General features: G+C 38.0%; 2 protein-coding genes across 3 annotated transcripts in view; one reads left to right on the plus strand and one right to left on the minus strand.

Moving 5' to 3' along the window:
* Positions 1 to 10856, plus strand: part of CCDC38 (coiled-coil domain containing 38) — a 42330-nt gene extending 31474 nt beyond the window's left edge. Inside the window, exons 13-16 of one of the 2 annotated variants that reach the window (XM_087449076.1) lie at positions 4148 to 4336; positions 5320 to 5525; positions 7810 to 7903; positions 10675 to 10856. In XM_087449076.1, coding sequence (XP_087305202.1) covers positions 4148 to 4336; positions 5320 to 5525; positions 7810 to 7903; positions 10675 to 10788 — 603 coding nt within the window. In that variant the 3' untranslated portion in view covers positions 10789 to 10856. Of the gene's footprint in view, positions 1 to 4147; positions 4337 to 5319; positions 5526 to 7809; positions 7904 to 10324; positions 10328 to 10674 lie in introns of both variants that reach the window. The other variant, XM_087449075.1, reaches the window with a different exon arrangement.
* A 959-nt stretch (positions 10857 to 11815) lies between these two features.
* SNRPF (small nuclear ribonucleoprotein polypeptide F) overlaps positions 11816 to 27702 on the minus strand; it is a 32636-nt gene continuing 16749 nt past the window's right edge. The window contains exons 2-5 of the mRNA XM_004417972.3: positions 18547 to 18823; positions 16435 to 16560; positions 12585 to 12649; positions 11816 to 11949 (exon numbers count right to left, since the gene is read on the minus strand). Of these exons, the coding sequence (XP_004418029.2) occupies positions 11883 to 11949; positions 12585 to 12649; positions 16435 to 16560; positions 18547 to 18823 (535 nt within the window). The 3' untranslated portion in view covers positions 11816 to 11882. The remainder of the gene's footprint in view (positions 11950 to 12584; positions 12650 to 16434; positions 16561 to 18546; positions 18824 to 27702) is intronic.

Genomic DNA, 27702 nt, shown 5'->3' on the forward strand with positions numbered 1-27702 from the left:
CATTCTTTGCCTATGGTAATTTTATTTTGGCTCATAATAATAATTTGCATTCCCTGTGTACTCAGCACTGGAATGGGGGAATTAAAGCGAACCGCAAGTCCTGGGTTGATGATAGGGACAGAACACCAGCTTAGAATTATCTTGTGAGTATGTAATAGTCAATTTATATAGTAGATAGCATTCAAATGGCATTGGGGTTCTCTGAAAATGTTGCTCTACTTATTACAAAGTATGATGTTGAGATTTCCCCCCTATAAATACATTTCTTTTAGTCAAAGTGTGTACATATGAAGTAGTTCACTACCTGTCATCATTTTGGTAGTAATTTGAGGAGCAAATAATTAATGGAGGAAACACTGACTCAACACTGAATGGAATATCTGCCCAACACTGAGCTTGTAATAGATTTTGGTCTCTTTGGGCCTGCACAGGTAGATTCTTTATCAAAGCACCTGTGACACTCACTAGTGTACTTATTTATTTACATGTTTGTCTCTCCCAGCTGGACGCAGACCCCTCAAGGGCAGGGACTGTCTTACCCATCCTAGTTAGCTAAGTTTAGTGTCCCTATAAAGTAGGTGCTCAATAAATGTTTGTTGAATGAATGTTCAATTAGAAAGGTTAGTTTCTAGACCCACAAAAAACTCCAGCTAACATTGGTGTCCTTATAAAAATCTCAAATGAAATAAAAATTCAAATCTTATACGTGAGACTACTAATCACATTTATGGTTATGAACTTGATTTTCAAACAGAGGTAGACTTGAGGGAACTCTATCAGAAGAGGACGATTGTTCTCCCCTACTGGGGTTACAAAAAGCACAACTGTTTATGGCTCCTTCACAGAGACACATTTCCTAGGATGGGACAGCACCCTGAGTTAGGAGGGGATAGGGTCGCACACTGCTAGAGCAATAAGTGTGATGACGGCCACCTTTCAGTTCTTCAATGCTGGGGTTTTTTAACTATTTTTTTATTGTGGTAAAATATACATAAAATTTACCATTTAATCATTTTAAGTGTACAATTCAGTGGCATTAAGTATATTCACAATATTGTGTAACCATCACCACTATCTTTTTCATCATCCCAAATAGAAACTCTGTATCCACTAAACAATAATTCTTCATTCCCCCATCTTCCCAGCCTCTGGTAACCTCTATTCTACTTTCTGTTTCTATAAATTTGCCTATTTTAGGTAAGTCATATAAACGGAATCATACAATAGTTGTCTTTTTGTGTCTAGCTTATTTCACTTAGCATAATATTTTCAAAGTTCATCCAAGTTGTAGCATCTATCAGATTTTTTTTTTTTTTTTGCTGAGGAAGATTAGCCCAGAGCTAACATCCATGCCAGTGTTCCTCTATTTTTTAGTATGTGGCCCACCAGCACATCATGGCCGCTAACAGAGCAGTGTAGGTCTGTGCCGGGAACCAAACTCGGGGTGCCAAAGTGCAGCACACTGAACTTAACCACTAGGCCACCAGGGCTGGCCCCAGAATGTAATTCCTTTTATGGCTGAATACTACTCTATTGTATTTATATACCACATTTTATTTAACCATTCACCTGTGTATGGACACTTGGGTTGTTTTCACCTTTCAATTCTGTTTTAAATAATTCTGAAACTAACTGACATGAAAAACGTCAGATAAAAATCAGTGTTATCTTACCTTCCCCCTCACCAAGCCCCTTTCATCCAAGTTTAGGGTGGGTATGAAAAAAGTAGCATTTCAATACTCTTAAACTTTGAGGCAACCAGATCCCTAAATAGAGAAGGTATAATTGATCTGAAAATTACTTTTTAAAAGATTATCTATGAAATTTTGGTCACAAGTGTAATTTTCTCATTCATATACTGCACACTCTGGGAAAATGGAGCTAGTAATTCATAGTGTCTCCTAGAGATGTGAAATGCTGGGGTGGAGAAGGAGAGGCAGAAAAGGAAAATTGGGAGGGGAAAAGTATTCTTTACTAAGAATTTTCCTGCTTCCCCCCTCCCATTCTTTCCGATCTCAAAATGTGCGAAACATAATCTTTTATGAATAAACATAGTTGCACCTAATTTTGATATTCATAAATTATCATTTACCTTGGAGCTATATCTAGAAAATCAATATTTTATTCTTTCAAAACTTCCACACTCTTTTTTTTTTTTTTTTTTTTTTTTAAGATTTTATTTATTCAGTTTTTTCCCCCCAAAGCCCCAGTAGATAGTTGTATGTCATAGGTTCACATCCTTCTAGTTGCTGTACGTGGGACTCGGCCTCACGTTGGACGGAGAAGCGGTGCCTCGGGGCGCTCCCGGGATCCGAACCCGGGCCGCCAGCATCAGAGCGCGCACACTTAACCGCTAAGCCACGGAGCCGGCCCCACACTCTTAATTGTAGTTAATCTCTAAAATCATTTTTCATTGATTCAATATTTTACTTTTAAAATAAAATGTTAAATTCAAGTACTATAATATAATATTGAAAAGCGCAGAAATCATTCATTAGTATCTCTCTCTCAAGAAATGTCCTCAAGGTGAACACACCCGTGTACCACTCCCCAGATCAGGGAAGAGACCATTATCAGCACCCCCAGAGACTTCCTCCCTGTCCCCTACCAGTCTCCACCACCTCTCACAGGAGACCACTATCCTGACCTCTCACCATCAATTAGTCTTCATGTTTTTGAACTTTATATAAGTGGAATCATAAAATATGTCTGGCTTATCTGGCTTCTTTCTCTCAACATTATGTTTGTTAGACTCATCCATGGTGTTTTGTGTGGCAGTTGTTTGTTCATTGTCACTGAACGTGAAATGGAATGTAAGCTATTCCATTGTTCAATTTGCAGAATGTATTCATCTCTGGTTTTATCGTTCTTTCGAACAGGGAGCTGATCCAGTTCAACTGGGAGAGCTGTTTACAGTCAGCACACAGCAGAATGTGACATGGATTAGAATTACAGAATCCTTGAGTTGGAAGGGACTTTAAATAACACCTAGACATCTCCTCCCTCCCCTATTCAGTTTTGATACAATTATTCCTCCTAATATTGCTCTGGTCAGATCATTTCCCATTCACTGTTGGAAGGCATCTGAAGTTCTTATCCCAGTATTGTCTTCCACAATCCTGCCCCACTGTACCTCACACAGCAGGAGCTCCTCCCATCCCTTGCAGCCCCTCTTACCCCCTCCTCCCAGGTGCTCTGGGCTGGGCCTGCCACCTGGGGCAGCTCCAGGGATTGGACCGACACTTGGCTTCTGTCATCAGTAGGCCTGTGCCTTGAGCTCTTTTTCTTTGCCCTTTTCTTTGCTGTTGGGCCAGGCCCTCAATCTCTTTTTCATACATGAGTATTTTCTTTAACTTCATTCCCCAATCCTATTTCTTATGCTGTTCTTACTTTGTTATCTTAAGAAAATCTCTCTCCTGTCTTTTCCTGTTGGACAGAGGGAACTTCAAAAAAAGAGAAAAAAGCCATCCTGAAAGGCCACTGCCCAACCATCTCTAAAACTTTAAGTGTTGCGAAGGTCTCCTTCAGAAATTTCCATCAACTACTAACCATTCTCATATTAAAGTTGCTTTTTCTCAGAACCAGTGTTCAATGTATATTTTAAAATCTGACTAACAATGCAGCAATATTGTTTTTTCATATCCAATGTACAACGTTTCAGCCCCTTGATGGGTTACTTTTACTTTTTTTCCTTTTATATTTTTCTGTATTTCTAAAGTTTTCTAAAAGGAATGTGTTGCTAATATAAATAGGAAATATAATAAATGTTATTTAGAAAGGGAGAGAAAAAAAGGTTTCTGGCAAAAGAATTTTTACTTTTTCCTTCTATATTTTATACTTCTCTAAGTTTTCTAAAAGGAGCATATTTTTAATATAAATAGGAAATACAATAAGTGTTACTTTAGAGAGAAAAAAGAGGGGCTATATGGTAAACAGGACCATCAGAAAGGTGGTTCAATTAGGAGGTAGGAGAGACAAGCTGTTGGAAGTAAACTAGTGGTAACAGATCTTGACTTATAATTAAGTGTTGGTGGCTCTGTAAGGAATCTGTGATTCCAGGAGGGGTTTCCCATGGCTCCTAGAGCCACATCTGTCTTGAGTGTTATTTGTCCTTGGCTTTTATGGTGATTCTCATCTCCTTGAGCAGAAGCAGGCATGGGGGCAGGATGCTACCTGGAAAGCGATTTACTTTGCCCAGCAGTTTATTGAGATTCTCTTAGCTGCGAATGCCGGGTACACAATGGAGAGAGAGGATGCGAAGTTTCTTATGGTCCCAACACACGTTACCTACAAGCTCGAGCATCTCTACCATCAGTTAAAACGGAGCAGTGGCCAGGTACAGGGATCAGCAAGGTTTGGCCTAAGCCTCTGCTTAGACTAGAATACTGCAATAGCTTCCCAATAGAAAGAGTGAAAATTAAACTCCTCAAAAGGCTTTTGTAGGCTGGCCTGGGAATCTGTTTTCTTGTAACTTTTTTTTTTCCTCTGAGAGAATACATTCAGTCATTTATTCAGCAAACATTTATTAAGTGCATAGTTATGTACAAGGCGCTGCTTTAGATATTAATTGTAAACATAAGAAATACTCCTAGAACAGATTGGTGGTTACGAGAAGGGAAGGGGGTGGGGGGAGGCGAAAGGGGTAAAGGGGCACATGTGTACGGTGACAGATGGCAACTAGACTTTTGGTGGTGAATACACTGTAGTCTATACAGAAGTCGAAACATAATGATGTACACCTGAAATTTATGTTATAAACCAATGTTACCTCAAAAAAAAAAGAAAAGAACTAGCTCCTGCCCTCCAGATGCTTAGTCTAGAAGGGGAGATAAGGCATGTATGCAAAAAACTCATACAGGATGATTATAATTTTAGCAATTAGAGTAGTAAGTGCAAAAAAAGGAGCTCACATGCTGTGCTGCGAGGAAATACATTGGAGTAGCAAAAAAGGATTTAAAGTATATGTTGCCTCTACTTGAATGCTCAGGGAATCAGACACACAAAAACATTCAAGCAAAAAGATAGTGTATCTTACTATAATTACTTTTCATACCTAGACTGAAATATTTTTAAAGAAAATAATCCAAGGTGTTACTATAGTAATACTATGACTATAAATTATGATATAAATATCACTGCTGCATTTTCTCACTGTTCTATGTTGTATTAAAGTTTTTATTTTAAAAAAGGAAACATTTAGTAGCATATAAAAGCCTTTTCATTATAATATAGTAAAATGGAATTTTACATTTATTGAACGAACAAGCAAAAACTGATGAGATGTTATGTTTTCTGCTCTCCTTTTCTTCTCAATCTTAGGAAAAACTGATAGACTCTCTTAGTAAAAAAATTGATCAAGTATACAAAGTCTGCATCGGAGATGGTGAGGTTGGCAGCCTTAACCCAGTTCAAAAACTGGTAAAAGTAGAGTCTCGCCTGGTGGAATTGAGTGATCTCATTGAATCCATTCCCAAAGAAAATGTGGAGGCAATTGAGAGGATAAAACAGAAAGAACGGCGGCTAAAGTACAGTCAATGTCTTATAAGTGTAGTGAATTACTTAATGAGATGGGTAGCTGTTTTTGCTTGGATTCCACATTAAGCAAGTCTCTATTATATGGCAAGGATCAACATATTGAGACGCAGTGGAACCAAACCCACCCCGGCCCTCCTCTACAGCTATTATTTAGTGTGGGAGACACATCAAATATTCTTATGAAATAAATGTGTCATTACCAGTGGTAATGAGCCCTGGGAAGGAAAGGAACTGACAAACAGGGTGCACCAGGGGCAAATGACCTAGTTTGGAATGGGCGAGGAGTCCTTTTAGCCTGGAAAAGCCAATTTTCAGAATGAATATTCACTACTTATATGAAAATTTGTGAAGAGTTATCATGCAGAAGGAGAACTGCACTTGTGGTGAAGGGCCCAAAGCATAGAATTAGGAATCCTTCATTGGAAAACTAGAGGGAGCCTCAATCTATGAAGGAATTGTTTTCAAGTCAGCCATGCAATGAGGGTTTTCCTGGGTGCATAACTGGCAACACTTACATACATAGCATTTACACATTAACTCATTTATTCCTCAAGACTCATGAGGATTATTATCCCTGGAATATTTCTCCCAGCCCCCATGTCCCCACATCCTTGCCTAGCTTGGGGCCTTTCAGGAGAATGCACTGATTTACAAATTTTCATACCAAGTTAAATAAAGATTTTATGTACATACTGTCACGTGTTGCTTAACGACAGGGATGTGTTCTGAGAAACACATCATTAGGCGATTTCATCATTGTGTGAACATCACAGAATGTACTTACAGAAACCTAGATGGTATAGCCTACTACACACCTAGGCTATATAGTACTAATCTTATGGGACCAAATACCATATATGCAGTCCATCATTGACCGAAACGTCATTATGCAGCACGTGACTATACTACTTTTGAGGCAACGATTGTTATAAATATAATATCCCCAGTATAATGTGGCATTTAGAGAATGCTTATAGGTGGAATAATGTTCACATTATAGCAAAAAAACACATTGAGAGCAGGCTAGTACTATGGCTAAGAGCATGCACATGAGAGCCGACCTGTCTGGGTTCAGTCCAGGTTCCATCATTTACAACTTTTGTGACCTTAGGCAGGTGGCATAACCTCTCTTAATTCTGTTTCTTTATACATAAAATGGCAGTAGTAATGGTACTTATCTCATAGGGTTATTGTGAGAATTAAATAATCTATGTAAGAGACTAAAGCATACTTGACACATAGTACTCAAATATTAACTATTAACATCAGATGTTTTGCTATCGCTTACTACATTACTGGTATATAAGGGATACTGTTTCCTCCATATGAAAATGAAGTCCAGAATATATTAAGGTGATCTGATAGGATTTTATTGAATATAAAGCAAATTTTTTAAAAAATTATAAATGAAAGATTATTCCTTTCATAAGATGATCTATGACTGACTACACTAACAACACTAACAATATAGGAAATATATTCTCATCAAAGTGTAATTACAACTTATTTTCAGTAGTGATACATGAATCTAATTCCAATTATTTATAATTCTTATCAAAAAGAATTTTAGTGACTTTTCCCATGGTTTGGAGGCACCTAACATAACATCTAATTTTGCATTAAAAATGTTCAGTAAATGTTACATTTATAATTATATACGTCCATAAATAGCTAACACTTATTGACTGCCTATTCTGCACCAGGCACTGGACTAGACAGTTTCCATAGGTCATCTCATTTAATTTTATCTTCACAACCCTAAAGAGAATAAGACAAATAGCATTTCTTGGTCTTAATTTGAGGATACCATTCAAAAAGATTAACTAGAAAGAATACATTTGTGGTAATTCATTGAACTATATATACACTTGTGATTTGTGTACTTTTCTGCACGTTATATTTCAACAAAAAGGTTTAAAAGAAGCTGGAAATTAATTCAAGTGGCCATTGTACAGACTAACTGTAAAGAGCTGAAGTGTAAGTGGAGGGATGAGAAGGCTTTGCTGAGGTGCTTGTTTTTGACCAAGAGCTGGGTAGATTTTACTTCTTCCAAAATGGTGATATGCAATTTCTTCCCATTTTAACACAAACAGGATTTGTTGTTGAGATTTCACCTGAATATTCAGAAGCCATAGTTTTGGGTGAAGATGAAGTATTTTCATTTAACCTTAAAGGAGATCTTATAATATTAGTTCATTACCAAATAGTAATGACGTAGATCTTTTTTTACTTTCTGTGATTCATAGTTAGAAAAATGTTTTTCCCTCTTGACAGGTTGCGAGAAGAGAAAATTAAAGAAAAACAAAAACACCAGGAGGAAAGGCTAAAAGCTGCTCTGGAAAGAGCAGTAGCACAACCAAAGAAAAAGGTTTGTGTTTTATTATTAATAGGTCCAGCCACATTAATGTGTGAGTGCTTCTGTGGTGTAAAAAAAAAAATACCTAATTTGTCTAATTTTTCCAGGTTGAAATTTAATAAAATAATCTTTCTTGTTCACAGCTTGTAACTTTTAGAATAATTGAAATTACTGGGTCTACAGTTTTCCATTAGACCCACTTTTTAGTAAAAGAAACCTCTTCCCTCTCCTCTTTCTCTTTAGCTCCAGGTTCATAAAACCAGAGAATTTTTTTAAATAATTGTGGATTTTTTTGCTAAGGAAGATTTGCCCTGAGCTAACACCCACTGCCAATCTATCCTCTATTTTGTATGTGAGCTGCCACCACAGCATGGCCACTGACGAGTGATGTAGGTCCATGCCAGGGAACCGAACCCGGACTGCCGAAGCAGAGCGTGCAGAACTTAACCACTAGGCCACCAGGGTTGGCCCTAAAAATAATTTTTGAATAGGTAATACAAGAATATTACCTATTCAAATATTCAAAGTTCTAAAGATACAAGAGTATTCAGTGAAAAGTAAGTCATCCTCAGTTCCCCTCTCTGGAGGCAACCACTGCACTGTTAAGTTTTATCTGCATCCTTCTGGAAATATTCTATGTATTTATGTATATATTCTTTTTCTTACAAATGGTAGCTATGAACCCGCTTCTTTCACTTAACAATGGAGATAGTGAACCCAGAGAATTACATATAACTGAAAGGGTCTTCTAATCCTCACACTGTAAAAATAATGAGATTAATAGTTGAGGTTAAAATGATTTACCCAGAGTCACTTCAGATTTAGCAGCAGAATCAAGACCAAAAGCCAAGATTCTCAATATTGCAAAATTACCTGTCCAATAAGAAGTTTGGGATTGGGCAGGCACCAAGTGCATGTGGTCTGTGACTCCCCACTGGGTTTGGAGACCTTTTGTTTCCATATGCCATTCCCCCTCCTCTAGGTTAGGGTCTGAAATATATTCCAGGAAAACAATATCATGGTTATCTACAAAGCTAATGTGGACGTTGATTCTTACCACAGTAATAGCTAACCCGTAGTGACTGCTTATTGTGGACCTCACAACTAGCCTTTTGAGGAAAGTACTTGACAAAAAGTTCTTAAGTATGCTAACTATTAATATGTTCTATGTCAAAAAGTTACAATTACCTTATTTTATTTAAATAAGCATTTCATCTTTAAAAGGACCCATACTTATCTAGTCCAACTCTTCCTATAAAGACCTGATTTGGGGCCGGCCCCGTGGCTTAGCGGTTAAGTGCACGTGCTCCACTGTTGGCGGCCTGGGTTCGGATCCCTGGCGCGCACCAACGCACTGCTTCTCCAGCCATGCTGAGGCCGCGTCCCACATACAGCAACTAGAAGGATGTGCAGCTATGACATACAACTATCTACTGGGGCTTTGGGGGGAAAATAAATAAATAAATAAAATTATAAAAAAAAAAAAAAAAAAAAGACCTGATTTGTCCTCCCCTCCCAAGGGAGAATTAACCATTCATCATCCTTCCACATGTACTACTATTGACTAAACTCACCAAATTGAAATGATTATTTTTTAATATATCCATCTTTCTTTTTAGACCAGGAATGAGTTTTATGACCTTTGTATCCACAATGCCTAGCACGTAGCAGATACTCAATAAATGCTTACTGAATTAACAGACTAAAAAATGAGAATGAAAACTAAAACTGGAAGAAAATTGAAAAAAAAAAATGGTGATCTGATAAGTTGACAATGTATGAAGACCTCTGACAGAAGTTCTTACCCAGTTAGGACACTTCATCACTGGAAGTTTTCTCAGACAGTAGTAGTAACAAAGGTTACAAAGATCACTGACAGTGGGAAAAAAAAATAAAATTCTGATACTAGAAAAGGAATTCAGGGATTCTAGTCCCCTAAGCATATTTTTGATGGGGAGGAGTACTATTGTTATTTAGTTCCCTGGGGCCAGGAATGTCAAACATTCTGCAATGCAGGGGACAGTCTCACATAGGGACAGTGCCCCTTTTGAGACAATGGAGATGTCCCATCAAGTCTCATGTCCAACAGAATATAATTGTTTTATATTACAGAATATAATACTTCTCTTATCTATTTATACAAATTCAGATAAAAAAGCAAAACAGAAACAAAAAATAAATGGTGAAAAAAAGACTAAAAGAGAAAAATGAGTAGTATGATATACTTGAGTATATGCCCCAGAGAGAATGAACAGGTGTGAATCTAGGGGTTTCCATAAGACTCTCCTGGTGGGAACAATGCCAAAAGCCAAGAGGATTACTAGTGTTTAAGATAGTACATGGTTTTCTCAAGTTTTTGTTTAACAGGATTTTTAAATGCCAGTCAACTGGTGCTCAGAAGAGGAAGGCAGTATTTTCTAACCAATGGAGGAGAAAGTAGCTATGGCAGTTACTGAGAAATGAAATGTTGGCCTCAAACATGGTGTTTTTCTGGGGTGATCTTATCTGAAACATACACTATTTGATGACTTTACCTAAATCTCCCCACTTCCCCATAAAACCTAACTGCTCTGTCTTCTGCATATTATGGTGCTCAATTTGTTATTTAACTTTGCCTAGCATACTGGACATCCATTAGGTTATCAATCCCTTTGTAACTGATTATTTACTATTTTAAACCATATTATTCCTTGGAAAAATCAAGTTAATATTAGTATTTTACTTATACTTCAATAGAAAATGGTGATGCTGAAGAACATTAAGTATGTTTTCCTTTGTTTCAGCTGGGGAGACGACTTGTCTATCGCTCAAAACCTCCATCTGGTAATAAACATGAACTACATTTAGTCAACGATACAAGAACAAAACCACTAGAGGAAGAATATTTTTTCACTTGAATATTTTCATTTATTACCAGAATGTTTTAGGCATATTTTATAGATTCTGGTTTTCAGTAATGGCAATATTCTGCCCCATATGTTGGCCTAACCAATTTGAAGAAAACAGGCCCTTATTCTAAAGGTTATAGCACTGGGGATAGGAGTGATTTTCTTTTGTTGAAGCCTTTTATTATCATATCCTAAGTATCATTCTATACAGCTAAACATTTATATCTATATTTTGAGTTGTCCCACTTGGGGATACATCCAAGGTTACTTTACTGATGTTACCATATGGTGAATGACCATTAAAGTGCAATAAAGGCATTCTCTGACAACATGAGACTTTAAATGATCTATTTTTTTTCCAACCAGTCAGCACGAAGGTTCATAGCATACATTTTATCACCGTGGAATACACATTTTAACAACGTATAAAATATCTAAAAGGTTTTGAGTTTAAAACTTAAATGAAAACCACTAGATTATGTTCTCAGAACATAAGTGTGAGACTGGTTTTTAATTCACATTTAAGGAGTTCTGTTCAGAAAACTTAATTCTCTCAAGTGAACAAATCATATGCCTTCAGCCTAAATGTCAATTCACAATTTCTGTTATACTCTATATCCACAATCATTTTAATTTTCAGGTGATGTTTCAATTTTAGCTATAATAAGTACATTATTTAACTTACATTGATAGAGAATTAACATGTAATTTGTTGACTATTAAGTAAAATAATACAGTATATATTAATTCTAAGAAAATATTTAACTTTATACATGTCAAAAGTGGCTCAGTAACTTAAAACAAGTTGCTTTTAAAAGGTCTCAGTTAAATTATAAGAAAAGGGCTGAAATTCACTTTCATAGACATTTATAAAGCATATAAATGATTTCCCCTTATAGAAAAAAAATAGATTATTGGGCTGACAAAAGAAAACCAACTTGGGTGGCTTTTAAAGCATTAGTTCTGTGAATAATCTTTCAATTGTTTCAACATTTGAGCTCTACATGTAAATATCTGAATATGAATAGTTCACAAGTCAAGGTGAAAAACAAACAGATCTTTATTGTCTAGAAATATATATAAAAAATCCCCCACAAAAGATGCTATTCTCTCATTTCCCCATCTTCTTCCTCTTCTTCAACACCCCTGATATAAAGGACATTATTACACCTGTAAATAGAAAAACAGTTCATTTTGTTGTTCCAACCATAAACCATATAAGATCTGAATTACTATTACTAGACTATATTTTTTTATTACAGAAATATTGACGGCTAAATTTACAATATATCATTTCTTTCTCTTTTTTAAAAAAAAGTTTTACCATTGATTTGTTAAAAAGCGTACAGCACTTATTTTTTTTACCATGTGGCTGTTATAAAATGGTATCGCTCTGATCTTCCAAAGAGAATAATGACTAGAATTTGGAGGTGTGAAGCTAGTTCTAGAAAATGAGTATAACAAAAATCTCTAACAGCAGCCAACTAAAGCTAACCAGACCCAACTAAAATTCAAAACCAAGCTTCTCCAACTAAAACCACTGAAAAAGGTTATAGCTGAGAGCTAGAAAGTTTAATATCAACACTAGAAAAATCTTAAGGATGAACAGCTCCAAAAAATGTAAAATCTTCTTTGTCAAGTTTAAAAATTTCAAAGACTCTTGAAGTCTAGTTGTAGAATATTATGTCAAATTAATAGTGATTAAAAAAAGTAATTCCGAAATTGAGGTACTAAAAAATTTATTTAAACAGGTATTTCTAATGCTCACCAGTAACTCCTTACATATACTACTGCTGTTCTGTTACCTTATTAAAACTTCACCCAGATGTCCAGACAATGCTCCATCTATGTATTCTTCTGTGTTTGCAAGCTTTAAATAAAAAGAAAATATATTATTATAATTATACAGGAGGAAAATAGTATAACACACCTAATATTGGCAAGAGAACTTATTAACTGAGACCTTTCTATACCAACAACTCACATTTATCTATAATAATTAGAAGATCAGCTTCCTATTATATTGCAGTACTTTTTGGTTTCATATAAACATTCAGTAAAGTTAACATTGATGGATGCAGAACTAATATATAATAAAGCTTCTTTCAACATAATTTTTTAAATCTTTCAGTTATGTAATATTTCTTTCTCTTAGACATTAAAACAATGTCGAGGAAGACAGTCTTCAATTTATGAATAAATTACAATTAAAAAGTTATCTAAAAATTCAGTTCTAAAGAACAAGACATTAACTTTTCTCGGAATAATAAGTTATATCATATTGAGGAACTCAGTGGTACAAAAGCTATGGCTAAAATACCAAATACTTTTATACTAGTCAACAACTGAACCAAGTAACTGAATAAGAATTTTTTTAAAAAACTGTGTGCTAATAAACAGAGAAAAACAATTTCTTAAGAGGAGGTTAAACAATTAAGAGTGACCTTTATAGTTATTTCAAGGAACTCTACTATTTCTAATTTTACATCACAATGTTTAGCTTTCCTTCTACATATAGGTAATCAACTTTACTTGTAATTTTTAAAAAATCATAATCAGTGCTATCCAGGACTCACAAAAGAAAGGAAGAGGAGAGAAAGGAGAGAGGTAAGTTTCCTCCATTAACTAGGCAAGTGGCAATGGGAAAGAAAAATAGGGCTTACAGGGGATGTGAGATAAGGCATTTAAAACATGCTAATGAATTAATACTGCTACTGCATGTTTTTCCCTCTCCTGTAGAAAACAGAAGTAACCTCCTATACCCAGAGGATATGGTTCTGTCTGAAACATATGTGGTTCCTGAGACTTAGTTTGGCATGTAACAGCTCTCAGAAATAATGTATTAACATCAAGTAAAATTTTTTTTTAAAGTGATTATTTTTGGCAGATGTTCACCAACATTTAACTGGTTTCTAAATTACACAATAATCCTCCAAAGGCCTTCTATCACATTTTAAACAAAATCTAAAGTCCTTATACTTACTATCACTTAAAAGGGCCCTCTATGACGACCATTCCAACCTTTCCCTCATTCTTCCCGACTCACTCTGCTCTGGCCTTCTTGCCGTGCCTTGAACACACCAAGCATATTCCTGCCACAAAGCCTTTGCACTTGCTGTTCCCTCAAACTGGGATGCTCTTTCCCCAGAGACTCTTCAGTTGCTCACTCAATTCTGGTCTCTGCTTAAATTTAGTTCCTCAGAGAGGCTTTCCCTGGCTATCCTGTCTAACACTGCACACTCTTGTCACTCTATTTCCTGTTTCTGCTTTTTTTCTCCATAGCATTTATCATTACCTGAAATCATATCATATTCTATTTCCATCTCCCACCACTAAAACATAAACTCGTTGAGGGTAGGGACTTTGTTTTGTTCATTGGTGTATTCACAGTGCCAGGCACATAATGGGCGCTCAATAAATATTTGCTGAGTGAACAAACTCAAAAGCATCATCAATATGGTTAGTTACTTAGAGAGATACATTTCATAACTCTGGCAGGCTCACAAGGAAGCTACATTACTTTTAAACCAAATATTCGGTGGGTTTTCTTTATTCCTTTCTTTTATTGAGATATAATTCCCATAGCACAAAGTTAACTTCTAAAGTGTACAAGTCAGTGGTTTTTAGTATACTCATAAAGTTGTGTAACCATCACCACTATCTAAGCCTGGAACATTTTCAGCACAATGGGTATACTCTTCAGATTTTTCTATGGCCTTAGTAAATGATTCATTCCTGCTTGGGGATTTTCCAGGCCAAAACCATGCTCTGTAAGAACTCTGGGGACCTGCATGTCATCTGTTCAGGTGTTAAACTCTTTTTTTTTTTTCTTTTGTGAGCAAGATCAGCCCTGAGCTAACATCTGTGCCAATCCTCCTCTTTTTGCTAAGGAAGACCAGCCCTGAGCTAACATCTATTGCCAATCCTCCTCCTTTTTTTGTTCCCCAAAGCCCCAGTAGATAGTTGTATGTCATTGTTGCACTGCTGTATGTGGGACGTGGCCTCAGCATGGCGGGAGAAGCGGTGCATCGGTGCGCGCCTGGGATCCGAACCCCGGGCCGCCAGAAGCAGAGCTCGCGCACTTAACCGCTAAGCCATGGGGCCAGCCCAGGTGTTAAACTCTTAAATTAAGGAAAATCTCAGCTTTTTGCCTACAAGTGCTGCTGTTAGTACTCTACCTACAAGATCTACCTGTATGGAACACTTGGAGTCATGGTTGAATTGACCACCTATCTAGGTAACCTTTAAAATTCATCCATCTACCATTAATCAGTCACATAAATACCTGCGCTTCAGGAAAATACCTCAAACTCTTTCCTCAAAAATCTGGCTGGAAACTACTACAATCAAGCAACAAAAAATAAACACCTCAATTTCAAAATGGGCAAAGGACATGAATAGGCATTCCTCCAAAGTAGATATATAAATGGCCAATAAGCACATAAAAAGATCTCAACATCACTAATCATTAGGGAAATGCAAATCAAAACTAGATACCACTTCACACTCATTAGGATGGCTATTATCAAAAAACAGAAAAACAAGTGTTGGTGAGGATGTGAAGAAATTGGAATCCTTGTGCATTGCTGGTGAAATGTAAAATGGTGCAGCTGCTGTGGAAAACAGTATAGCAGTTCCTCAAAAAATAAAACAAAGAATTACTGTATGATCCAGCAATTCCACTTCTGGATATACACCCAAAAGAACTGAAAGCAGAGACTCTAACAGCTATTTGTACACCCATGTTCACTGCATTATTCACAACAGCCAAAAGGTGAAAACAATTCAAATGTCTACCAACAGAAGAATGGAGTAAAATGCAGTATATGCATACAATGCAATATTATTTCAGCCATAAAAAGGAATGAAATTCTGATATATGCTACAATATGGATGAACCTTGAAAACATCATGCTAAATGAAATAAGCCTGACACAAAAGGGCAAAGATTGGAGGATTCCACCTAGAATAGAGATAGAAAGAACAGTGTTCACCAAGGGGCAAGGGGAACGGGGAATTATTGTTTAAGGGGTACAGAGTTCCACTTTGGCATGATGGAAAATGTCCTGGAAACGGATAATAGTGATGGATGCACAACAATATGAATGTACTTAATGACAGATGTACACTTGAAAATGGCTAAAGTGGTAAATTTTATGTTATATATATTTTACCACAATAAAAAGAAAAAAACCTGGCTGAAATAATTACAGAAGCTAGTTTATCCTTTGGCTGATCTGTCTTCTTCCTCAAGAAATGCTTTTATGGAATTACTCTGATGTTGTGCCGTAAGCATTTATTAAAAGACTTAAGAATTTCACTTGAAAAATTTCTTTCAGAGCTAAGTCCTGGGAAATGTTTTACTTTTTCCACAAACTAGTGTGTTTTCCTTATGGCACTGTGAATCAATTGCCTGAGCTCTTCTCATTTTAACCACTAGGAGCCAAATCTGCGGCTGAATTTTGGTTTAACACCATGTTTCATACATAGTATATCACAGTTATAACATCTTCCTTGGCCTTGACTTTATTCCTAAATTTGGCTTTATGTTTGTCAATTTAATTGATTGTATTCCTCTAAGTCACACTAAACCTTTGAGGTGTAAGATGAAGCAAAATAAATATCATTTAATGATCTTATAACTCTTTAGCTTACCTGCATGTTCATATAGCCATCTACAGATACCAGGTAGCCTTTGTACTCCATTCCCCACTTAAGTTTCACCATTACTGGCTTTCCTGTTAATCCATTGAGGAAAGGTTTGGGATTGAGGGGCAAACTCTGCACAAAGAACAAAAAAAAGACTCAATTGATTATTTTTCCTTAGATCGGCTTCCTCTACCTACCCTCCTCTACCAAATCACCAATATTTGAAGGTATCAAAATGAAGCAAACTCTTGACACCCTCTCACTTTACTACATAATTTTCACTTTTATTTGTTGAAGAGCATCAGAGAAATTTAAATACCCAGTAAGACAATTTCACCTTCAACACATCAAAACTTATAAAAGTATTCATTATTCACTTAAGAAACACTGAATGCCTACTATGCATCACTCAATGTTCCAGGCTATAAAGAAACAAAGATAAAGGCAGTAAAAAAAAAAAAAAAAAAAAAAAAAGAAATGCAGATGACACTGCCTGTCTTCAAGAAGCTCACAGTGGGAGAGGAAGGGGCAAAACACATACAAATAGACAATTATGTGTACTGCAATGTAGTAAGAGGTGATGTGCTGTTTACAAAGGTACCAAACCAATCTAGGATTAAGAGAAAAGGAAAGGTTGCCTGAAATAAGTAATGCCTCTATTTTAAAAGGATGAGAGGTATTTCCCAGAGGGAAAAAGGGCTGCTCTAGGCAGAAGAGGCTGCCTATGCAAAAGGAGGTAAGAGTGAAGCAACAAGGTGATCTCAGGGATATACAAACAATTCAGTATTGTCAGAGTCCCAAATATGAGGCTACAGAAGGAAGCAGGGGGCAGATTACACTTGACAAAATTTCACTTGAATTCTAGGAACTAGGACTGGGTCTTAACTTGACTTAGCAGTGCCTCCTACATATGGGCAATCACTTAATGTTTATTCAGCAAACCAATAGTGTCCCCAGTGAATTCACCTTTTTCCTTCCCTCACTCTTCTGCTCACCCATCAGCCCAAAGAAAGAAAAGCACCAAAAACCTGGTTACTAAACCCGTCTACCATAAGCATATTCACAGTGATCTCAAAAGACACGCAGACTACTGCAATAACCTCCTAATGGGTCTCCCGTTTTCACTCTCTTCTTTCTCCAACTTATTATCCACCCGGCAAGTATTATTTGTATCACTCATATGTCTCTGCTTAAAATACTTCCATGGCTTCCAATTACATTTGGAGTAGAATCCAGCCCTCCTAATAAGGCTGAAGAGATCTTATCCGACCCTATCTCATAACCACCATTCTTGCAAGCGGCTGTGGCTTTCTGTCAATTTCTCCAACTGGTCAAGCTTTCTTTCCGGCCTTAGGGCCTATGTTCCCGTTTCCCGTGCTTGGTACACCTTCCCTCCTGCTCTTTTAGCGGCTATTTCATATCATTTAGGTTTCAGGTTAAATCCCTCCTCCCAGGGATGCCATCCCTGACCACTCTTCTAATATACCATCGCGCCCCCTCACAGCATCCTGTTTGTTGCTTCCTTCTTAGTACTTAACACTATTTGCAATTACATATTTCTGTTATTATGTGATTAACGTCTGTCTTCCACACGCGACTGAGTTAACCTAGAGAAGGGTCCGCTTCAGCACTTTTCACCTTATATTCCCAGCGCCTAGAACAGTATCTGGCAGGTTGCATGCGCTCAATAACTATTTGCTAAACGAACAAATGAACGCTCCAAAGCCTGGGTTCTGGGTTCCTGAGGGCTGCGGGGCTGGAAGCCCCAACATCCTGGAAAGAACACCGATTTTGGAGCGTGATAAGCGGGACGTGAAACACCGCTTCATCTTTACCCCGACCCCCCGACCCTGTGGCCCCAGCCAGTAAAGATATCTCAGGCTCAGCTGCAGACGAAGAAAAGACGGAAGGGGACAGGGGCACTCCCGGGGAGGGGAAGGCATTGGGAGGAGCGCGCGCCTCAGACCCCCGGAGCAGGGAGAAAGGGGCTGGCGACCGGGTTCGCGGCGCCTCACGCGGATGAATGGGAAACGCGCGAACCAGCCACCAGGCCCGGCGAGGCTAGTCGCCCGCCCTCTCTCTCTCTCCGGCGACTCCGTCCGTTCTCTTCCTCCTTACCATCACGACTACCGACAAATGCTGCAGGCCACTCGCCGCCCACCCAGCTGTCGTCCGTCCCTTGTGACTGCAGCAACTACGGCAATAGCCGAACCGGGGAGCTTCAAGAGAAATGGCCGCCGAACAGCAGTGTGACCTTTCACCTCCGACTTCAGCTCTTCTAGCTTCTGTGATTGGACGCAAAGAGATGCGTGCTGATTGGAGGAGGTGGCTGGGCAGTGTCTCTTGGCAACGAGTAGTAAGGCGCGCTTTTGTGCCTTCCCGGGGGCGCGCCGGCCTGTGGGAAACCAAAGGCGGCTGAACTCAGGCGGGAGCGTGCCTGCGAGGCTGCAGAGGCAGTGAGGTCGGCGCGGGCTTCTCGTCTGGTCACCTGCCTCGAGGATTCTTCCGAGAGATGCTCTGTACCCTGTAGACAGGACGTAATTGCGCGCCCTAAGCCAGTGGGGAGTTTCCTTTGTCCCTTTACACCTTTAAGAGCCCCTTTTACACACTCGGGGCTCTCGAGTTTCTTCCTCACTTTCCCACGGGTTGTATAATTTGGGGGCTCTTCTGCCACGGTCCCCGTCTACCTGACTGTTCTCTCTTCTGTAACGCTCATTTCAACCACTTTAAAGGAAGTGAGAGAAGCGAGACCAGACTAAGAGAGGTGAAACGCACCGAAGAAAGTCAAGTACAGAATATATTTTAGATGAGGGCAAATTGAGTCTAGAATATGGTGTGGTGGTCTCCCTGTCGCTCTGTTCCTTTTGCATCGCCAGCGGAGACCCGGTACAGGCGTTTTACGTGCATTTGTAATTAAGGACGTGGGGATGTTTGCTCTTTCACCAATCGACCCTTTTGATGTAACGCTGTTTGTCAGAATCGCACTTCTTTTTCCCCCGGTACAGACTTTGAGCTCACTCTGATCTGAAATGCTAAATGCAGTTCTCGGAGAAGCGCGCTCAGAGTAGTAAGTTTTTTGTTTTTGCTTTTGCGGCCCTAAGGAGATGAATTTGGAACTGAGGTTTAAATGTTGCGTGTCGAGACATATGGAGTAGTGGGTAAGACTTGGGAGGCAGCCTGAGTTCAGAACGTCCGTCCATCTCATGGAGATGGTGTCGGGCAGTTTCTTAACCCCCTAAGGCCTTTGTTTCCTCAGTTGTACGTGGCTTTAAAAACTCTAGTACTGTCCACAGGGTTGTAAGGTTTAAATAATTAATGTGAAAGAGGTTGGGACTGTGCTTGGCCTGTAAGGGCTCAGTAGATATTAACTGTTATTTTAATATTGTCCATGTAAATGTTGGAGAACAGTGACAACCACAGTAATTTTCTTTTAGAGTAGTTTATGCCAAGCAGTTGGGATTATTTACCCCAAAGTTCAGTAGGTTTTTCCCTTGGTTCAGGATCGTTTAGTGAATATTTAGCCTTTGTACAGACTTGGAGTTCCTACTATGTGCCAGGGTCCGTCACAATTATTATAATGGAAATCTTACTACTCAGTCTGTGACTTGGTGGTTATGGTCCCATTTTAGAGATGAGGAAACAGGTCAGCAAGTAACTTGCTCAGGGCCACACAGCTAGGTTTCAACCTGAAAACTCTTGGCTTTTTCTGCTTCATAAAGCTGCCTTTTGAAAGATCAATAGCTATTTTAGAAGTCTGACTTTTTTTTTTTTTAGCTCTTTTCTCAGTGCAGTGAAACAAAATATTACCATAATCTACATAATGATAGTTGTGTTTAAAGTCGTTTTTTGTCTTCATGTTAAATATTAATCTTACCTTATCGAAAATAAAGTGGGCATAAGGTGATTGGTATTTTTCTAATTATAAATGCCATACATACGTTTTGTGAGAATTTGGAAAATATATAAAGTTCTAAAACAAAAATCACTAGTATCACCAATCAAACAACTGTCAACTTTTTTGGTGTATTATTTATTGTAACACATGCACTTTTTTTTTACAAGATTTTACATCTAGTTTTCAAACTTTTCTTCACTTTATATTGAGCAAATTCTCATATAATTATTCTTCTAAAATGGAGTTTAATGTCTATTATGCATTTTTTATTCTATATTATGAGTATGTGATAATTTATTAATCATTCTACTGTTTCCATTTCCCCCATTATAGACAATGTGCTTTGAACATACTTTTACACGAGTCTTTGAATGTATCTTTGATTCTTTACAAATAAATCCTTAGAAATATAATTCCTGGGTTAAAGGCATTATTATTTTAAAGGCTTTTAAAAATATATATTGCCATGTTTCCCTATGGCTCAACAGAATACCCGTCAGAATAATTGGTTCTAATATGGAGGAAGTAACAGGGTTTATATTTTCTGAAGATGAGATAGATTACATTTTGAGCACGTTCTGGGGAAATGGTCCCTAATTATTAATTAGGGTGAACACTTCGGTAAGGCCTTCTACTGCTGCGCAGCATATAACCCAAAACTTCCAGTGATAAACAAATATCTAAAAAGTAGTTTATTAAATGACCAAGAAATATTTAGTGAGGTGCATAAAATGGATGTGATCTCTGCCCTCATGGAACTTGAAAACCTTTTTGAGAAGAAGGGAACCAATACATATTTAGTGCCTGCCATGTTATGCCAGGATATTTCATGTAATTTACCTTATTTAAATCCTACAGCACTTCCAGGTAGGCATTATTAGCCCCATTTTCGAGATGAGGAGACAGATTCAGAGGGGTTATATATTTTTGCTGAAGGCCGTGTAGAAGGTGAAATGTCTCCAAAGCCTGAGATTTTTTCCTTTACACAGTGCTGCCTCTCCTCAAAATGTGTTTGAGTACAAATAAACAAATATATAGAAGTACAAATATAAATGCAAGATGAAGGGGGATAAAGTTTAGAAAGTTACTTTTGAAATTGATGAGCTCTTCCTTTTCTTTTCTTTTTTTTTTTTTTGTGAGGAAGATCGGCCCTGAGCTAACATCCGCCAATCCTCCTCTTTTTTTGCTGAGGAAGACCGGCCCTGGGCTAACATCCATGCCCATCTTCCTCCACTTTATATGGGACGCCGCCACAGCATGGCTTAACAAGTGGTGCGTCGGTGCGCGCCCAGGATCCGAACCGGCGAACCCCGAACCGGCAAACCCCGGACCGCCGCAGCGGAGTGCGTGCACTTGACCGCTTGCGCCACCGGGCCGGCCCCATCCTTTTATTTTCTTTGTTCCCGTAGTCTCAACATTTTATTTTTCTATGATTATGGTCAGAATCAGTTATGGCCAGAGTAGATTTAAAGGGGTGGGAGGGAGGCAAGATTTGAGTGCCTCTGTCTGGTAGGAGCTTTACATTATCTCAAACCTGAGAGACGTATTTTGTCTAGTGAAGAAATTAAGACCCAAATATATTAATTTCCTCAATCATACAGCCTCTAAACCTAGATTAGAATCCAAGTCTTTTTGGTGATTCAAAGCGCATACTCTTTCTACCATTGTAGAGAGAGAATCAGACCTCATAGGAAACCTGGTGTTGTGGTTAGGAGCTAAGTGTGCTCCAGTTCTTGAGTCAGCGTTGATGAATCACTGAATTTTAAACTTAGGACAGAACCCTAGAGATACCTCGTCTAAACCTCTAATTTTGTAGATGATGAAAGTATGGTCATACCCTGAGCTAGAGATAGACCCAGAATAGCCTCTTTCCGTTGAATGCTTTTCTCATATTAAGCTACATTCTTTATCTTCTGCTTTATTCTACAAGTGATTTGAAGTGGCCTATAAAAAACAACAAAAAGAAATAATGAAGTAGTGAAGGATGAAGGGAAAGTAATAGAACCAGATATAACATTAGAATACAGACATCTACATTATATTGCCTTATGCACTGGCTACTGAGGGGCTGCGCATTTATCTCTAAACTCTATAGAGTCCTAGCAAAGAGTAATGATTGGTTACATGATCCAGTTTCCATAATATATTTTTGTAATTATTCAGGAAAAGCACAGTTGTTTCTATTGGTCTGATCGGAAAGAAATTCCTCCCATGGTGTCAAGCCCATGTTCCCTATAAAATGGACCCGGAGGAAAAATTTAAATGTCAGTGCTTTATTGGCAGGCACAATTCCAGGGCAGTAAAAGTGAAGCAAAAAGGTAAGACAGAGAGGAATGAGAAGCAAATACTAGGTTTTACATTATTGAACTGGCCACTGCTCCTTCATAGAAACAGCCAGTTGCTTGGCCATGCAGGATATCTCTGGACAGGCTTTATCGAAATATTATGCATTAGAACATCAGTCACAGGGAGGTACTGAGAGGGAATTTATCTGCTGGTTCTGTCTTATCTCCTGGCCCCTACTAGTTTAAGCCCCCCAGTACGGAGTTAACTCCCCACACCAAAAGTCGTGGCACCTGGGCGTAGCTTAGGAAATCAGCTCCCAGGCCTTACAGCTTAGTGGGGTGGGAGGAGCCTCAGGTGTGGGAACCTGGAACCACATGGAGTAATCAGTCACTGCAGAGGCAGGACCTGGGAGACAGGTGAGACTGAAAATCTGCGTTGACACAGAAAATTTATTCCTATGCATGAGGTTATATAAAAAGGGCAGTATGTGAGATAGCAGCATATGTCACTGAAAACATTTATACTATATTTAATAGCACATTATATGATTGATTGCTAAGTAATTACAAAGGGGAAAAAGAACTTTATAGTGAAGAAGCCTGGCAGGCACCACCTTAATCCGATCATCAAATGACCGTCGTTAGCAATGGGACAGATTCAATAGTGTGCCACTTGATAAGATGCAATGAGAAGATGCATTTCTATGGTATTCTTACCAAAGACACATAATCTGAATCTAATAATCAGGAACTATCAACAAAGCAGATTGAGGAACATTTTACTAAATAACTGGCCTGTGATATTCAAGAGTGTCCATGTCACAGAAGATCTCTGAGATAAATTGCTGAGAAAAGCATGGCACAGAATAATTTATATAATGTGCTACCTCTGTGTAAAAAAATGAGGGAGGAGGATGACATCTGTTTGTATGTGCATCAAAGTACTGGAGGATTCCTAAGATGCTAAGAACACTGGTTACCTACGGGTGTGGTAGGAACTGGGCTGAAAGCAGACAAAAGATAAGGTTTTCACATTGTATACTTTTTTTTTTACTTCTTTTTAGGTGAAATTCACATAACATAAAATTAACCATTTTAAAGTATACAATTCAGTGGCATTTAGTACATTCACAGTGTTGTTGCAACCACCACCTCTATCTAGTTCCAAAACATTTTCATCACCTCAAAAGAAAATCCTGTACCCATTAGGCAGTCACTCCCCATTTCTTCCTACCCCCAATCCCTGGCAACCGCCAATCTGCTTTCTGTCTCTGTGGATTTACCTACTTTTGATGTTTCATATAAATGAAATAATACAATATGTGACCTTTTGTGTCTGACTTCTTTCACTTAGCATAATATTTTCAAGGTTCATCCACGTTGTAGCATATAGTGGTACTTCATTCATTTTATTTATTTTTTTTTTTCCCCCAAAGCCCCAGTAGACAGTTGCATGTCATAGTTGCACAGCCTTCTAGTTGCTGTATGTGGGACGCGGCCTCAGCATGGCCGGAGAAGCGGTGTGTCAGTGCGCGCCCGGGGTCCGAACCCGGGCCGCCAGCAGCGGAGCGCGCGCACTTAACCGCTAAGCCACAGGGCCGCCCCGGTACTTCATTCATTTCAATGGCTGAGTAATATTCCATTGTGTATATATGCCACACCTGGTTTATCCATGCATCTGTTGATGGACATTTAAGTTGTGTCCACCATTTGGCTATTGTGAATACTACTGCTATGAACATCCATGTACAAGTATTTGTTTGAGTATCTGTTTTCATTTCTTTTGGATATGTTCCTAAGAGTGGAATTGGTGGGTCATGTGATAATTCTATGCTTATCTTTTTGAGGAACTACCAAACTGTTTTCTTCAGTGCTTGCACTATTTTACATTCGCACTAGCAATGTATGCGAGTTCCAATTTCTCCACATTCTCATCAACACTTATTATTTTCCATTTTAAAAAAATTATAGCCATCCTAGTAATCCTAATAATAATAAACCATCTCATTGTGGTTTTGATTTCCCTTTCCCTAATAACTAATGATGTGGAACATCTTTTCATATGCTTATTGGCCACTTGTATATCTTCTTTGGAGAATTGTCTGTTCAAGTCCTGTATACCTTTTTATATGTTCTATTTTTGGAATCCTTGGATGTATTGCCTAATTAAAAATTAAACTAAAAATTTTAAAATAAAAGGAAAAGTCATTTAAGTCTTCTGGGTCTCATTTTCTTCATTTGTACAATGAACGGATTGGACTAGATTAAGGTTTTCAACCTCAGTACTATTATTTTGGTTCAGACCATTCTTGTGGGGGCTGTCCTGTGTATTGTAGGATGCACATATTATAGCAGCATCCCTGGTCTCTACCAACTGCATGCTGGTTGCAACTTCCTCCCCACAAGTCGTGACAACCAAAAATGTCTCCAGACATTACCCAGTTGCCCTGGGGGGCACAATCGCCTTCTGTTTAAAACCACTGGATTAGATCAATGGTTTATAAACACAGGCCCTCAGACTTAGATCACTTTGCAGGTATTATTGAGGTTTTGCAAACTATTTTTATTATTAAAAAACTAAACAACTAACAAATCTATCTCCATTTATCTAATGGAGACTGTAGGAAACTCATTAAAACCTCATGCTTCTTTGCTTTTGATTAGAATGAAATCAACTCAAAATGTGAATGCTAGTTGATTATTATGGATCAGAAGCTCTGATTGGCATTACATATGTATCTGATTTATAAAAATGGAAAGCAAATTGTCAACAAATGACATTTTTTAGTTTCATAAATCATAGAATCAATTGCGGGGGGAGGGTAGATAATGAAGACTTGGGGGATAAAAAGCTGGGAACCCCTCAACTAGATGACTGGCATTAAATATTGACTTATAAACACAGTTCAGTTCTTTGCCATACTTCCACAGGGTGGCGGTGGTGAGTTTTGTGTAAAATTTCTAATTGACGCACAGGCCCTTGGAAGTTAATCTGTACGAACGGGAACTTCGCTGTTCTCAGAACACAAATGAGACAAAACAAAACCTCATGGAATTTCTCCGAGTCTACTGTGCCATTCAATCTTTCCCCACCTCCCTCATCCCTCAAATGTTTCCATTGAATCAAATTTTTAAAAATAAAGCTTGTTATTCTACCTTTTCATCTGCTACCCTGTTGCCAGAGGTATCTCCAACCTCCACTCCTCCAAAACAAAATGAAGATCTGGACATATTACTCTGCTGTTTGCCAACCTTGTGTTGGTTCCCCATTACTAACAGCCTAAAACAAACTCCTTGCCAAAGTTTCTTTCCAGCCTCATCTCTTTCCTTTTTGTCCCACAGCCATGAAGCCTGCCTTTGAATCACAGGCCATGCTGTTCTACAAATCCATGTACTTACACCTAATATCTCTCCATCTAGAAATGAACTTCTCCTGTTGGCTCTGCCTGGAAAATTCCTCCTCATCTTATCTCTTACTTCCCCATCATTAGTTATTCTGTCACATGGGGTCTACATCACCTATCCTGCTTTAACACTAACTCTACTCTATTTTAGAGAAAAAAGATTTTGTTCATTAACTCAATTGTTGCTACTACTAGTCGTTCCCTAGCATGTGCATAATAGATTCTCTAGCACATAATAGTAAATTTCTTGAATGAATAAATAATGAGTAATTGAATTGATAGACTTGGACTTTAAGAATTTGCACCAATTCAGACGTTCCAAAAATATATGTATAGTGAAGCTGAAAACAAAGGAAGCAGGGTGTCTACCCTTCTCACTCAGAAGAATAGAAAAAACTAACCAGCAGAGTATTGTAATTGGAATTGTTTGCCTTTATAGAGGTAGGGTGGTATAAAGGAATCCTTATAATGTTATCTATTGCTAAATTTACTAAGTACTTTGTGTTTTATTGATGTATCTTTTGAAACTATTACTAGATCTAACAATTTCTATTCAGAGTAATTCAAAATGAAACTGACAATTTCTTTTTAATCTGTAATCTAGCTAACCCTCTTGTTACTGAACTGGCCCCCATTTATGTGAGCTTTTTTTTAACTATGGCAAGGGGATCCTGATTGCTTAAGAAGCATTTATTGTCTGTACCATTAATTTGGCACTTATTGTCTACAGCTCTGAGAATTATGTTCATTTGTATGTATAGTAATCTCCCAACCTCACTGTAAGATATCTGAGAGCAGTGCACATATCTAGTTGTTTTTGTATTTCTGTAGTAATCTAACTTATTGTCTTACACAGTTATCATTTACTTGTTTTTCTCCCTTTTACATTCTGAGACCATTGCTCAATATATTAAAGATAAGTCCCTATATCTTTATTAATAGAAATTTATTTCTCACTCATGTCAAGTCCAAAACAAGCATCCCTGATCAGCATGTGGCTCTTCACCAAGAGGTAAACTGGGGACCAAGTTTCCTTCCTCCACACATAGCTTCCAAGGTCACCTGGCACATCTGCATCAAGTCAGAAAGGGAAAAAGCATAGAGGATCATCCACTGGAGATCTCTGGGCCAGGCCTAATGCTGCGCACATCATTCTATTGGCTAGAACACAGTCACATGACCTCACCTAACTCCAGTGGTGGCTGGGAAATGTAGTCTGGCAGTGCGCAGGAGGAAAAGGAAATGTGAACACAGAGTGGTCTCTGCCACACTCGGAAAAACTACTCTAACAGGTTACTTTTTATAATTTTACCTGCCCTCTTATAAGCCATCTGTTTTCATTCATTCTATTTTCTGCTATATATCGATATTGTTATCAAGCTTTATTAGTTATCACCTCTCTTTATCCTGGGATATTTATTGACTATAATTCCAATGCTGAGATAGCTCAAATAACAAAATTTTGTTTTGTTTTCTCTATGTATAAGTTTATATGTATTTTAATATAGTTGGAATAATATACAAAATTTTTATCCTGTATTTTACTTAACATTATAGCACAAACATTTTCTCATTCTTAGGAATGTTTTAGTAGCAATATTTTTAATGGCTACATAATATTTATCATATACTTAGATATTATACCCTAATTGGACATTTAAGCTGTTTCTTGATTTATTACTATTTAAAA

Source organism: Ceratotherium simum, chromosome 25 (genome assembly GCF_057802395.1).
Source record: "Ceratotherium simum simum isolate JZ-2026a chromosome 25, ASM5780239v1, whole genome shotgun sequence".
Taxonomy (NCBI): Eukaryota; Metazoa; Chordata; class Mammalia; order Perissodactyla; family Rhinocerotidae; genus Ceratotherium; species Ceratotherium simum.